This window comes from Balaenoptera physalus, assembly GCF_965194825.1.
Source record: "Balaenoptera physalus genome assembly, chromosome: 5".
Classification (NCBI taxonomy): Eukaryota; Metazoa; Chordata; class Mammalia; order Artiodactyla; family Balaenopteridae; genus Balaenoptera; species Balaenoptera physalus.
Window position 1 is genome coordinate 36,298,920 of NC_138884.1, and position 15,564 is coordinate 36,314,483.

At 33.4% G+C, this 15,564-nt stretch overlaps 1 protein-coding gene across 4 annotated transcripts in view; it reads right to left on the bottom strand.

Annotated features, from left to right (window-relative positions):
* Positions 1-15,564, bottom strand: part of LRBA (LPS responsive beige-like anchor protein) — a 736,878-nt gene that overhangs the window by 525,392 nt on the left and 195,922 nt on the right. For all 4 annotated transcript variants that reach the window (XM_082463287.1, XM_082463288.1, XM_082463286.1 and 1 more), the window contains exons 32-33: positions 8,916-8,994; positions 6,808-6,941 (exon numbers count right to left, since the gene is read on the bottom strand). In XM_082463287.1, the coding sequence (XP_082319413.1) occupies positions 6,808-6,941; positions 8,916-8,994 (213 nt within the window). The remainder of the gene's footprint in view (positions 1-6,807; positions 6,942-8,915; positions 8,995-15,564) is intronic.

The window sequence follows — 15,564 nt, forward strand, 5'->3', positions numbered from 1 at the left end:
ACCACAATTTTTTGTAGCCAATTTCATTTCAGCTTTCAAATTACTAAAACATTTATTACAACTTCATATATAATGACATTTCACAATACTCATAGAAATGTGCACAACATATGCCATATTGACCAATATCACCTAAATTTTGTTTTGGAGAGAGTTGATTGTTATACATGCAGAGAAGGGAAATGGCTCCCTGACCTTTGCTTTCTCCACCACACTCTCTCCCTTCAACCCTCTAGCTATCAATCAAGTTTCCATTTTGTTTCATGGCAGCAGACATCCCAAACACTCTTATTAGTACCTTGACCTGTGACCTCACTCTAAACCTTAACAGAAGTGCAAGCCGTTGTCTGTTATATATTCTTGATTTTTTTATAAATAAATGCATTTATATTTTCTCTTTTATGTTTCATTTGGGTTCACCAAAGATATCTCAGGAAGGAAGTTTTATATAGTTAATAACTATCTGAAGAATTCTTTAGTTTTGATTAACAGTAAGATATAAAGTAACTACTTTAAAGAACATTCAAAGAACATTTTATAACCAGTATCTTAAAAAAGCAATGCCAATAACTAAAAGCACTAAATTACTAAATTACACTAGTAATAATTAGAAAAATTAAAATTTTTTATTCTATATTTTTCTAAGCAAACGTAAGCTTAAGTTCAAAGTAAACTAAGTATAACAACTAAAATAATTCCTCATGGCCCTCACACACCCCACAGAATTACCTAATTTCTTTCTCCACATTAAAGTTCTTGTGGGCATCCTATCCCATCCTATTCCCTTTCTTTAATCTTCTTGCTCTGTAGTTCTTTCTCTTTCCCTCTTTTAGTCATGATGCCTCATACCTGCTGACAGCACATGTTGGCATTCTGTAGCCTTACAAATAGTATTCAAGTTAAACAGGTTGTTCACCCCCTTCACTTTTTAGAAAAGTCAGAACCATTTTTCTCCATGTCTGAAAAAATGTGTAACATAGAAATGATGGTAACAGTGTCAGCACTGGCACAAAAATTAGCTACAGAACATCTACATGTTGCATTAAGCAAACAGGCCATTAACTAGACTAAATTGTTGTTTCTATAGAGCTAAGATGACCATACCTCCTCAGGCTAATGCCAAGGCTGAAAGGAAGGGCACAGCAATACTCCATCTCTTATTGCTGGTGTAGCCTTTGTTGGTCTGAAAACCTGTCACTTTTCATAAAATGTTACCTAACTACAGGAAGTTCCATATATTTCAACTTCAAAAGCCACTACTTGCAGCAAGTAAATTCGGGTCTTTCTACAACTAGGACATTACTCCTTACTGCTTGATTCTAGAGGAACCAGAATTCCTACCACCTTTCCTTTTCTGGCAAAGCATTTGGGCCCTGATCTGGCTCAGCCTTTTATATCCACTCAGATAATGAACAATAATGATTAAAAGGGCCTTGGGCCGTCCAAAGTTAGAAAGATTTCTAGATGTTCCTTTGTCTCTCTACAGCATATTGTAGGATAGTTCAATACTCGTACTTTCAAAAAATTACTTATTTCAGTCTTATTTCTCAATAATAAAGATTAGAAAACCAGAGGAAGGTTGATACAACCACTGATCAGTGGGTTGAGTGTTCAAGGACAGTAAGATGTCAAATAACATTTTATAGTTTGATTAGAACAATTCATGTGTTTTTTGGAGTGAGGTTTTATAGATCTGTAAAGCATGGGTAGGGGGCGAAGGTGGATTTTAAATGAGAAAGGGCTTCAGAAGACAAAAAAAGAGCTTATGTTAGACCTCTAATACTAAGCTTCCTGCCTAAAGGGCATCAATACTGCAAACAAAAATATATAACCTTGGGAATAAATAAACAGGAAATAATCCCAATAAGGGACTTGATATCAGATTACACAACTTAATCACATCTCTCTATGACCTAAATTGTTTTGTGACACTGGTTGCATGGATGAAAAAGCAAGAAATGACTTAAAAATCAGTAAATCTGTCTTCAGATCTACATTCAGACTCTAAGGATTACCCAAAGGAAGGCCTTAAAACAACACTTGGAGTGAAGTTGTAAGTTGTTACAGAAGCATCAATTTTCATTTTACACACACAAATCCTATTATTGTCCCACTTAGCAGAAAGTGAACAAGGTACTGTAGGCTCAGAGATCTGACTAGCCTCATAATCTGACCCTTGGGTTCAGTTTTCTTGGTTTTACCTTTGATTGATTTTTCAACAATATGGAATTTTAGTCTCCTCAAAAAAGACAAACTGAAAATGCCAAAGCCAAGAGGTTTATACTCTTCTGATGTTTCACAACCAAAGACCACTTCAATTTCTCCACCAGAGACTATTTATCCCACCTCTATTACCACTGTTTTTCCATACTATTAAACTCAGAAGTATTAAATGGCTTACCAGATATTAAGCTATCAACATCTGAACGCACTGAGATACCTAAACTCTCAAGTGTACCATGAAAAATGGTCATGACCATTTACTGTCTGGAACACAAGAACCCTGTTTTTTGTTTTATTGATTTATCTTAAGTCACCTTAAATAATTTACAAAAAGATAAAGCGATGGTGTAAACATTATTATAAGTTTCAGTAAGAATTTAAGCATAATAAACTCAAAATTATTTTCCCTGTTTTCCAGGTTTTGAAAGTATTTGTCTATAATTTGGATATAATTAACTGCTCCTCATGAATCTATAAACATGATATTCATCTTAAAAATACTGATTCTAAATTTCAAATAAAATTCTAATAGGTGCAACTTTATCATTAATTCTGGTCCTTCTTCTTGAACTAGCATCATCAAATGCAATACTTTGAAAAGCTGGATTATTCAAAATTTTGTTGTGGAGAGAACAGCCATTTTCTTTCCTCTCGAATTCCAAAATATTTTCTTCTTTAGATTATAAACACCATTTAGAATGATTAATCAACTGAATTTTTTCATTTCTATATTAACTTTTCCTTCCAATTGTCTTCATGCATATACCTGCTTTAGTATCTATTCACTTAGAACTGCACCAAGTAAATTGTGGTGCACAGTCATCATGAACGATGGATGAACACTGTCACTAGCCTTCTTAGCAAAATGAGATGTTCCAAGTTCTTGTCACAAAACATTGTATAAATTTTGTAGAATGAAGTCCTTCCTCCTATTGAATGACATGATGCTGAGAAAACCAATTTCCTTTTTGTCCACAGAAATATGCTGTGCATTAATGAAGTCCTGATTTGATAAAAATTATGAGTACTACTCCCTGTCTCTTCAAATTCACCCACAGTTGGTCTAGTAATTATAAAATGTCTTCTCCTGTCAATTTTTTTCACCTCACCATTATGGGCAGAAAATAAAAAATTCTGAATTCTTAACTATATTCAGTGAAAGCTAAAAATAAGACCACAAAGATGGTATCCACAGACTTCTTTTATACCAATATTTCTCAACCTTTTTTGAGGAGCCTAAGGAACATTTCAGACCATTTTTTCTTAACTGTGCCCCCATGAAATTTTAATGCTAAAGATAAACTGTACAGATGTACTGTTGTCCATCAGAAGGTCAAAAACCACTGTAATGTCTAAGATACTTTTGCCCTCCCCAAATACCAGTTTTTGATCCCCCTGAGAAAACAAATTTGTATCTTCTTAAAATACAATGCAATACTTTGGCCAACACAGTAAGAAAACTGAGGGTGATCCAAGAGTGATGATTTGTTTTCCTAGTGCACCATGATTCTAGGGGCAATTCCAGTATTCTTGTTTTCTTATTATTTTAGTCCTTAGTAAAGCTAGAAATAACTGATGAGTAATGATAATTAGCAAAATGTTTTAAGATATAGGAAAATTAAGATCACAAAGACCTCAAAATGAACCTTAGATTTATAAAAAGTGTCCAATGAAATCACTTAAGGTAATTGTCAGATAAAACAAACTTTTTAAAAAAGTAATCGTCTCTTTGTTTTTGGAAGACTTCTTTTAAAAAATAAAAGTAATAAAACATCAATTCTTACAACGGGTTATAACTACTTGAAAAAGGGGGTTAATATCACTAAAATTGAGCCAATCAGAAAATACGTGACTTTAGGCATGATGTAACATGAAGTATTACATCTAATTAAACTTTTAAATTAAACTTCAAGCCATCAGAAAATACACAGAATAGAGAAACTGTTAAATAACATCACCAAGAATAGCCACAGAGTGCCAAAATGTATAACATTCTACAGAACCACCAACCATATTTCTTCAATGAGTCAATAACATGAAAACAGAGGAAGAATAGGGGGAAACTATTTGACATTAACATGGACTTAAGAGACATATCAAATGCAATAAAATTGACTTTGGATCTTAATTGGAAGAAAATCAATATAAAAAAACCTTTTAAATAAAGATGAATATGGGCTGAGTATTACAGAATTATTAATATTATTAGGTATAATAGCAATTATGATTATGTAAGAAAACATCTTTTTTATATGAATTATGAATTATTTAGGGGTGAAACAACGTGATGTCTGGGATTAATTGAAACACTAAAGCAAAACAAAGGGAGGTGGATATAACAATTATGGCAAAACAAAGATGGTCTGGGTAGTTGCCAAAAATAAGTTCATGGATATTACAATTCCTACTTTGTAAATATTTTAAATGTTCTTTAAAAATTATTAATAAAAATCACTTTTAAAATTTAAAAGTAATAAATTTTCAAGTACCTGGTCACACAGCTAGTGACTGACAAGGGCTGAGGTATCCTGCCTTTTAGTACAATGCTTTTTGAACAGAACTATGCTGCGATCACCTCCCCTCAAAACTTTCCTGTTTTACAATGCATAAAACCACCACCCAAAGGATTCCTCACAACTTAAAATATATAAGCTATATAAAACTCTTAGATTTGTTTGCTATTTTTATGAACACAGACCAATGAGGAGTCACTGCTCGAGTTTATAGATGAGCAATAGTGCATCACCCTCTTTTTTATCATTTTATCAGAATTTACCAATAAGAAATTGATTCTAAATTAAATTTTGTTCCAGGATCTAGAATTGGCAAGTTTAATACTTCTGAGTATCTAAGGTGATCCTATTTTGCTGGGTCTATTATAAAATTAAAAGATCAACTACGTAGCAAAAATGTCTTGCTACACTGAAAGGCTATAATTAATACATTCACTTTACTGTTACAAAATGAAATATTGTTAATAAGTTGTCACACCACTTTAAAAGAATAAATGTTTGATATGTGAAACATAAATTAGGGTGAAGTCCTTCAATGTATCAATTCACTTCCTTTCAAATTTTATTACTTCATTAGGTCAAATAGTCCTTGGCTAAACAATTATATCCTTCAGCAGATGAAATAAATTTCCACTGCAAACTTAGTTCAGTATTTCTAAAACCTGAACTTTTTTTCAAATAAATTCAATGCTATTCTTTGACTATACGGAAATGATATCAATCATCACCAACTCCATATAAATTTACAGCAAGGATGATAATGAAATTATTATTTTAGCTAATGATTATTACTCTTACAGATACATATTTTAAGAGTCAAATAAAGTGCTGATATCCCATAGTTAACACTCAGATACAGATATCTTGAACATTAACCTATTTATAACTTTGATTACCATTATATCCTTATTCCTATAAAAAGAGGGGTATTTTTCACGAGTTTTAAGAAATTCCCTAGGAGATCATCTAGCGACTGATAACCAACAAAAAGTCATGATAACTAAAGCTGTAAGTTGATATTTAAAGATACTTGCATACAGATAATTATGCTTTCCCATGATTTTTCAGCTTTAGGAGAATATGTGTCTTATCCTTAAACCATCAAATATGGATACACACAAGCCAGACTTAGCAAACATCTAGTCCAAACACTTTTGAATGAAAAAAATCAATTTGACATTATCATTGATGAAAATCCTCTAGCTTCTCCTTAAAAAAAATTCTAGCTATGGGAAAGAAGATTTGTATTTTGAAGTCAGTCTGTTAAGCTCTAAATAGAACTAATCGTTTGAAAAGTTGATCTCTATTGAACTGATTCCTGCTGTCTGAGGAAATTCAGGGTAAGTCTACTTTCACTTGATTGAGTTAATGTCTTTAATATTAGAAGACACTTACTATTTGACAAGTGCTTCATGTAAAAAAAAAAGTCCCAATACCCCTCCATGCATTCCATAAATAGCATGGTTTCCAATCCATGCAGCAACTTACTTATTATGCATGTTATCTAGTTTGACACAATCTCAAAGTACCCTACCTAGAAAAGATCCAGTAATCTATGTATGATATAAGCAAGATAGAGTAAAATACTACTGGTTTTTCTACTTATTTGTAAAAGAGAATTCCACTAACAGAGACAACTAATGCATTCCTCATTTTCCTAATATGTAGCAATACACTATTGTTTATATAGATCTTAAATTCAAGTAAAATCTCAGGTAAATACCCCACTTATTACTATAACACCAGTCTCTCCAATTCTCAATTCTCATAGTTAATTTTAATGTATTAAAACATTTCTTAGTTCTTTCATTCAATACTTTTTTTAATTGTTCCCCAAAACACACAGTAATAAATCTAATGCACATGAATCTCATGCAAATCACTGATAAAAAACCTTGAACAGATTAGAATAGCAGCCATGCCATATTCTTTAAAAGATATGTACAGACTCTTTGAGAAGCCTTGTCAAAGGTTGAAAACAAACAATAAAACTCCATGCATCTCTTATTATTCATTTCAGTTTTCAACCCTGTAACTTAAATATATATATGAAGAAAGAAAAATCACTTACTTGTCCCTTCTATAAGCAGTTCTTGTCCATGGCTACCCAAAAGGGTCCGAGAAAGAAAAGGTGCAAAATCTACAAATATCTCTCGTAGAAGAGGAGCTGCCTTTTCCAAAGCATGTTCGAGCCTCTCTGTAATACTAATAGAAAGATGTTAAGTTACCTGTACTATTCATTAGTATTTATCAGTTTTCTAGTTTTTAAAATGAGTTTTCATAGAACTGTAAAGTTATGTGAAAATTTTAAAATTACTTAAAGATTCACTATTGCTATGCACACCATTCCTTCTGCCTGGAATATCCTTTTTTATTCTGTTGTATATTGCCAGCCCTAGCCCTCACAAACAACCTGGTTAACAACCACTCCAAACATCAGCTCTTACTGGAAGGCTTAACTGGCCAGTAGAGAGCACTTGATTTTAGCCCCATTACAACCTAAACAAACGATCAATCTTTTAACAAATTTTCTACTGACCATTAAACCATGAGCACCTTCAGATCAAGAACTATGCCTTCACTTCTAAGTTCTCAGCTGCAGCATATATTACAAACTCAATAATGTTTATAAACTGAAAGAATCAGTCTATATTCTTTTTCACTAACATCTATCTCTATAAACAGTTTCTTTCTAATGCAATCTGAACAACTTCTCACTTGCAAATAGTATAATGGCACATTTATAATGATCTCAATTTATTAAATATATCTCTTTGTGACTATATGTACATATATTCTTATATATATGTATACACACATAAACCCATACGTATATACACACACAGTTGTTCCTCGGTTTTCACAGTGGAATGGTTCCAAGACTCCCTACAGATACCAAAATCTGTGGATGCTCAGGTCCCTTATGTAAAAGGGCATAGTATTTGCATATAACCTATATTTTAAATCATATCTAAATTACCTATAATATCTAATACAATGTAAATACAATGTAAATGCTATATAAATAGTTGCCAATGTCAAACTATCGTGTGTGGAATGGATGGACGACAAGGTCCTACAAACTGTAATGGAAAAGAATATATATATATATGTATGGCTGGGTCAATTTGCTGTACAGCAGAAATTAACACAACATTGTAAGTCAACTATACTTCAATAAAATTTTTTTAAAAATTAAAAAAAAAGAAAACTACAAAAAAAAGAAACATCAAAAGAATAGTTGCCAGCGTGAGACAAATTTTTGCTTTGTGGAACTTTTTGGAAATTTTGTTTTAATACTTTCGATCTGTGGTTGGTTGGATCCATATCCAGCTGTATACATATATATATATTTAATGAGTTAAAAAAAAAAACAAGCCCTCTGCATTTCAGGAAATTCAGTTTCTAACTTATGAACCAAACATATATATAAACAGCCACTACTTACTTACTACTCCTACAAAGAGTACTTTCTATTCATACAACCAACAAGAGATGCTACTGAAACTATCAACTGGTAAGCTGCTGGAAATCTCTGTGCTCAATGACCATCTCTTCCCAGGTGCTATCCATAAAACTATTTCTCTCTACTTATCTCATGGATCCTCTTATCCCTGGATGATATCACAACTACAAGCCTACACTTGTAGCACCCAAGTACGTTTATTTTTAAAGTTTTATGCATTTTCCAATTGTAAGAAGGCAGATCAAGAACTCTAGCCACAAAGGCCCTAGTAGTGGAATATATTCACAGCCTTCCAAATTAGAATTTGAAACTCATACACCCAATTAAACAAGATAACTGACAGTAAAAATCTATCTATAATTCGGTATCAATATAAACTTCTTATTTCAGCATTTCTAGGGAAGATGAACAATGAATTCCAAATGTTCAATCTACAATCATATGAAACATAAGCCATAAGCTACTAACTACCTGTGAAATTAAATATTTGTTATGCATTCCACATTTATTAATCACAAAAAGCTACTTCTCGGGAATCTTTTACATCTCATAATCTTTAAGAAGGAACTTCTAAAATACTCCCAGGCCTCTAAACATCATGCATGTTTTTTAAAAAAGAAACAAAGTAAATTTTTCTAAAAATTGTAGCTAGACATTTTTAAGAGTCATCAAAAGGAATAAATCACAAATATCCAAGTTAGTAGCTTGAATACCTCATATTCGAAACTTGGCCTTGTAGAACTGAACCAACTGTTGGAACTGCAGGTAATTTTGCATTAGATGATCTACCACCTATAAAGGAAAATAACCATTTAGGGGATATTCTGTTTTTAGATATAAGAATTCAAACAAAAAAGATATCTTGATAGCAAGTCACCAAAAAACATACTATACTGCATTTTTAAATGCCTATTAATTTGGATAACATTAAAATCTACCAATTAACAAGGTTTTTCTTGAATCATTTAATATATAAATCTCAGTTACCAGTTCAATTATCACACCAAGCAGTCCTTCCACCCATCAGCTGAAAACGTAATAGAAAAGTAAATTCTGACTCACTAAATTGGGGTCATGATTCCTTCCATTGAACATCAAGTGGCAACAGAGATTTACAATTAGAAACTTTTTTAATTGAAGCAAAAAACAGAAACGGCCAACTCCAAATTTAGCTTAAATAGGTATGCCTCATTAACCACGAAAACTGTCTTTATTCAGCCACCAAATAACTTCTGCTATACCCTGAATGCTTCTGAGTCTAGTCCAGCAAACATTATGCAATGACCACCTGAGAAACCTTTCTTAAACGATGCAAGCAGAACATACACTCCCTCATGTGTGTCCTCACTGTAATTAGTAAATAACCTGTTGTTTGCATTTGTCACATTGTATTTCAATTGGTTTTTTAAATGTCCTTTTTCCTAGTATACTAATCTTTTTGAAAGCAGAGATCTCATCTTTTTCATCCATCAATCTCTAGCACCTAGACAAACTGACACAAGGTTCTCAATTTATGTTAATTGCAGAAATGATTCCCTTAATCATTCCATCTCCCGTATTTTAGTAGGTCAATCTTCCCACCTGGTATTTACTTCCCTCTCTAGTTCCTACAATTTTATGTCCCTATCTTTGTTCAAACTACTTTGTAAAATTAATTTCCACCATGTGATCTTATTTTACTCTCCAATGAACACTCCCAGATGTCCTTACTCTTGTATATCTGTATTGTTAAATGCGAACCTACTGTCTTATAGCACAAAATGTTCAAACTACCTTGCCCTATACAAGAGCTACCTCCTTTATGTTTTCAACAAATAACTGTGCTTATAAATTTTACTTGGCAAGAGAAAAATAATTACCAGGAAATTAACTCTGACAGAGTCAAAGAATGGATAGGTACAGAAACAACACACATTAAGAGAAGTATTGAAAAAGTCTAGAAGACTAATTTGGAGGATAATTTACTGAGGCTTGAAGAGTTCTAAAAAGCTCAAGAAAGCAGGGGAAAAATAAAGTTCCCATTTAAGAATCAGGATATATGGGATAGAAAAGCATTCAATTTAAGCTAGGAGTAGGACCTGAAGAAACAGAAGAGCCATTTTCTTTCTAAGGACAATAATAGGGAGAAGGAAGAAAAGAATGGGCACACACACAGTGTCAAATGCCCCTCTCTGATACAGGGACCATAAGAGTCACTGGAATCCAACTGGGATGATATCCTAACAACCAGGACAGTATAGGCAAAGGAGGTGTGCACAACTTGCTTGCAGCTGCAATCCAAGAAGTAAAGTTTCTATTTCTAAAAGTAGTATCCTAAAAGGGCACCAAGTTAGTATTAGAGCAGACTGAAATCCCATCACAATTCTATAGAAAGGTAGACCAAGAAAGGCAGCAAACATATTGAAGCAAATGAAACAAAGATGCAAAGCTTATAGACAAGGAGGGAAGAGGGCCTCAAAGGATTCTGGAACCTATCAGGATGCACTATCAGAGGTCAGATGCTTTTGATCTATTCTTAAAACTTTAGGCATGGGTAGCCTGGAAACACCTCAAGTAGACAAAGTGGTGTGGACAGAAAGATAGATAAAAGAAAGATAGAAGAAGAAATGTTCATCTAGGATGTAGAAAGAAAGATGGTAGAAACAGATGAGAAGGTAGAAAAGCAGCCTCTTTGACATCTGGGAGCTGGCCCTGTAATGTCAACTAGGCCCTGGTGTTGTTAAGAGCTGGCTTAGAACCCACAGCTAGGTCTTGTTATTCTCTCCCTGAATATAAACAATTTCATAATACAGCAACATCAGACAAAGCCATGCCATGACCATGATGAATCAACATAAAACAATACCACTCTGTAATCATGTCCCAACAGACAAAAACATGAACTCCAGCCAAATAACAAAGATGGTCAAACATCCCAAATCTTAATATGAAAGACTGCTGTTTCTTTACAAATTAGAGCTTTAGCCTCATTCAAGTCTTCCATGATTCTAGGTAAGATTTATTAGGATATTTAATCATAGAATTACCCATGCTTTCTGACAGTATCCAATTCAGAAGACAGCCCCACTTCCTTAACCCCTCCCCAAAATCATCATTTTTTTCTAGTTATTTTTTAATTACCCAGAGCACGAATACATCCGTATTTTTAAATTCAGCGGTGTTTTGCACAAACCCTCCTAGTCCCAGTTCCTCCCCAAAGGCAGCCACCATCAGCAATTTGGAATATATCCTTTCAGACTCTGTTCTTTGCACTTACACGCAAGCTCAAATCCTATAATAAATCTTTTCTAACACTATTCCTGAGATGCCCCAAGTTTCACTGTGTGCACTCTCCCTCACTGACTTACTCAACCAAAGGTTTACTACTGGGATCTTTGGTTGGAGAATATTGACACAGACTTTAGATGAAGTTGGGCAGAGAAAGATAGCAATCATGGGCTTATTTTAAAAGAACCAGAATTTAATAAATCTCTAAGTAAGAATTCTTTTCCAGACAACCTATTTCATCGTGGTAAGATGCACATTTTTCTACATGGTAACATCTCTCAAATTAATGCATTTTACAAAGGCATCTTAGCAACTGTAGTCAGCCAGAAGTTGAAATCTAATTGTGAGAAAACACAGTGGATAAAATCAAGAACGCAGCAGCAGAATCAAATCTGAAACTTGGTAAATGACTAAAGAAGGAGGAATTGTGTAACTCTTTGAATTCATTATTTTGCCAATGTAAAACCTCAAGATTACATAAACTAAAGGAAAAACGGTTGAATAATTAATATAAATATAGTACTGTCTGAATACAGGTATACCTCGGAGATATGTTGGGTTTGGTTCCAGACCACAACAAAGTGAATATCACAATAAAGCAAGTCACACAAATTTTTTGGTTTCCCAGTGCATACAAAATCATCTGACGACATAGGGTTGCCACAAACGTTCAATTTCTTAAAACAAACAAACAAAAAACACCACACTATATCTGCAAAGCCCAATAAAGTGAAGCACAATAGCTGCATTTTTTTAACAAATTGTGTTTTTTACAAATTGAAGGTTTGTGGCAACCCTGCATCAAGCAAGTCTATCAGTGCTATTTTTCCAATAGCATTTGCTCACTTCATGTCTCTGCATCACATTTTGGTGATTCTCACAATATTTCAAACTTTTTCATTATTATTATATTTATTATGGCCATCTGTGATCAGTGATCTTTGATGTTACTACTGCAAAAATATTATGACTCACTGAAGGCTCAGATGATGGTTAGCATTTTTTAGTAATAAAGTATTTTTAAATTAAGGTATGCACATGGTATTTTTAGACATAATGCTTTACACACTTAATAGTCTACAGCATAGTGCAAACAACTTATACATGCACTGAGAAACAAAAAAAATTCAAGTGACTCACTTGGTGATAGTCGCTTTATTGCGGTGGTCTGGAACTAAAATTCACAATTATCTCCAAGGTATGCCTGTATATAAAATATATACTCTCATTCACATACATACCTATATATATAGTCGTTAGCTCTGTCCACTGAGAAAACCTGGGAGCAGCAATACCCTAACACCTAATGTCCAGATATTGGCTTCTAAATACTATTCTCCACTAAATAAATAAATCAGAAATAGCTAATTCAATAACCATGGAAGAAAAGTACAAAATGAGTTTGAAACATCTAGTTTTCTTTTGTAGAAAGCAAGGAAATGTCCAAGGAATGACAGGATATGTCACGATGGCACAGAAGCCAACTTCAAGGGACTCCCACCAACCAAAATAGAGACAATCTGAGCATCAAAATAAATAATGATAGTAACTGACTGTAACACATCTAATAAAATAGGAAGCCATGAGGCCACACCAATATAATAAATTAACAGTCTGGGGAACAGGATATTTAAATAATTTCAAAATACCTCTCCACAAAATACTTATTAATTACAAAAGGGAAAGAATAACTTTACAATATAGAAACCTGGCAGTTATATTTTAATCAAGTGACGAAAATGGTCACCATCAGCATTTTGACAAATCAAAATTGTGTGCCATGTGACTAGATTCTCTGTCTGTTCCATAATATTCCTACCAAAGAAATATCTGTTTCTAATCATGAGGAAACATCAGACCAACGCAAATTCAGGGATGCTCATTTGAATTGTTCCCAATTATTTACAATAAACAATGTTTTGTATATACTTATATAAATCTATATACACTCCTTTATATTCTTGAAGTAACTTCCTACAAGTCAATAAACACACACTTTAATAAATGTTGATACATATTGCTAAATTACCCTGAAGAAAGAAAAAACAAATTTACACTTCTTTGATTACTAATAAAATTGAACATATTTTCCCAATTTACTGGAAACAAAACAGGAAACATAAATGACTGTTCTGACCTTTTGAGTATTTTCATTAGAATCTTTTTCTTTATGATTTGTAACTATTCATTCTATATAATTATGATAGTTAGCTTTTATCATTCATTATAAATTCTTCCTAAGTTTGTAGTGATTTTTTGCCACAGAGAATTCTATAATCTTCCCTTTAAACCATCTATACCAGCATGATACAGAAAATAGGAATATCACCAAATTTTTAACAGGGTTGTTAGGGTATTTAAATTTTAAAATGTAAAGCACCTAAGATAAAGAAGATTCTCCAATGTTACTTTCCCACATTTCTGCAAGGTACTACAGAAAAAAAAAAGTCTAGAGCTCTTCTGAGTGATCCTACTATGTATCCGTGATCCATGCTATCCATTTTTAGTAGAGCCTTCTATTTATATATTACTAATTTATTAAATTCCCATAATAAGTATAAAAAGTTCCTCCACTTGTCTCAGCCTGAAACCTATTTCTCTTCCTGCTTTCGAAAAGAAATGCCAGGTCATCCAAGACCAGAGCCTTTCTCTTCCACATCTAAAGGAAATCCTGCTAACCTCTCAAGCTACCTCAACCATCAAATTCTCACATAATTTCCGTTACCATTTTTTTTAGAAAAGGTGCTCTACACTAGCAGAAAACACTTCCTCATCAGCCACTCACAACTAAACCATTTTCAAATTGAATCCTAGCTCTATCAATATCAGACCAGTTTCTTTGAAAATAACTACCCTTAAGAGGTTATAGGGTTGAAATGTTTCGGGAAACAGTAAGGGTTCTGCCATTTACTAGCTATGTGACCTTGGGCAAAGTTACTTAAGCTCTCTGTGCCTTATTTTCTTCATCTGTAAAATTAACAGCGATACTTCACCGAATTAATTCAAGGATTAACGTACTTAGAGCCTGTACCACAGTAAACACACAGTGAGTGACAGTTTCCCTTCCTACCCTGCTACTCTAGGATTGCCTTTAAAATATTGAAAGGAAGTTATCATGTTTCCCTTTAGCCTGTACTTCAGGCTGAAAAGATACCCAAATTTTCAACAATTATTCATATGACGTTAAACATAGGTAACTTAAATGAGATGAAGCTTATAAAGTGCCTTTTAAAAAATTCACCATAAAAACTTAAGAAAGAAACCAAAGGTAAATTCTTTTGAGAAGTCTAGAAACCAATCCCGGATTTAACTTCTATAAAAAGTGGATTTCTAACAGCTTCGTTTATCAGATTGGTATAAAATAACCCACAGCCATAAACATTTGGTAAACCTAGCCACTGTCCTCTACAGCCTGTCACTGCCTCACACCACTCCCACAATTTTCTAAGGCTCACTTCAATTTTATCTGGGCACTTTGATTCAACTGCCTCTTTTAACTAAGGCAAAGTTAATTCTGGATATAGATAAACAAAGCCAGGCTCTAATCAGGGGTTTTGTAGATTTAACTGATTAAGAAACAGCAAAGATCTGGGATAATTTGACCTTCCCTGAAACATGCTTGGTCTTTAGGCAGAATTTGATCAATAATCAGCAGTTCTGATTACAGTTCTCAGCCAAACAGAAGGATCTGGAAATCTGGACTATTTTATCCCCCACAGGCTTGGTTCCTTTGGAGAGAGGGCATTGCAGCAATCTTCCACAATTAACCTCTTCGTAATTACTGAGCCTACCTCTTAGAGTGAGCATATTCCCACAACAAGATGAATTTATCCACAGTGACTCTCTCTTTTCCTCAACACATTTTCTTCCCCTTCCATTGATAATTAGAGTGGACTCTTCTTTTTACTGGGATTATAGCTTCTTGCTGACCTTCCACCCATCCTTACCATCCTGCTCAAGCCAAGAGCTAATTATACATAAAAACTCTAACAAACTGAATGGAATCTATCCTAATGCATAGGATTAATTTTAAAATGAAGTTAAAGTATGTACACATTTTTTCGTATGGACAATTTTTTAAAGTACATGTATCAA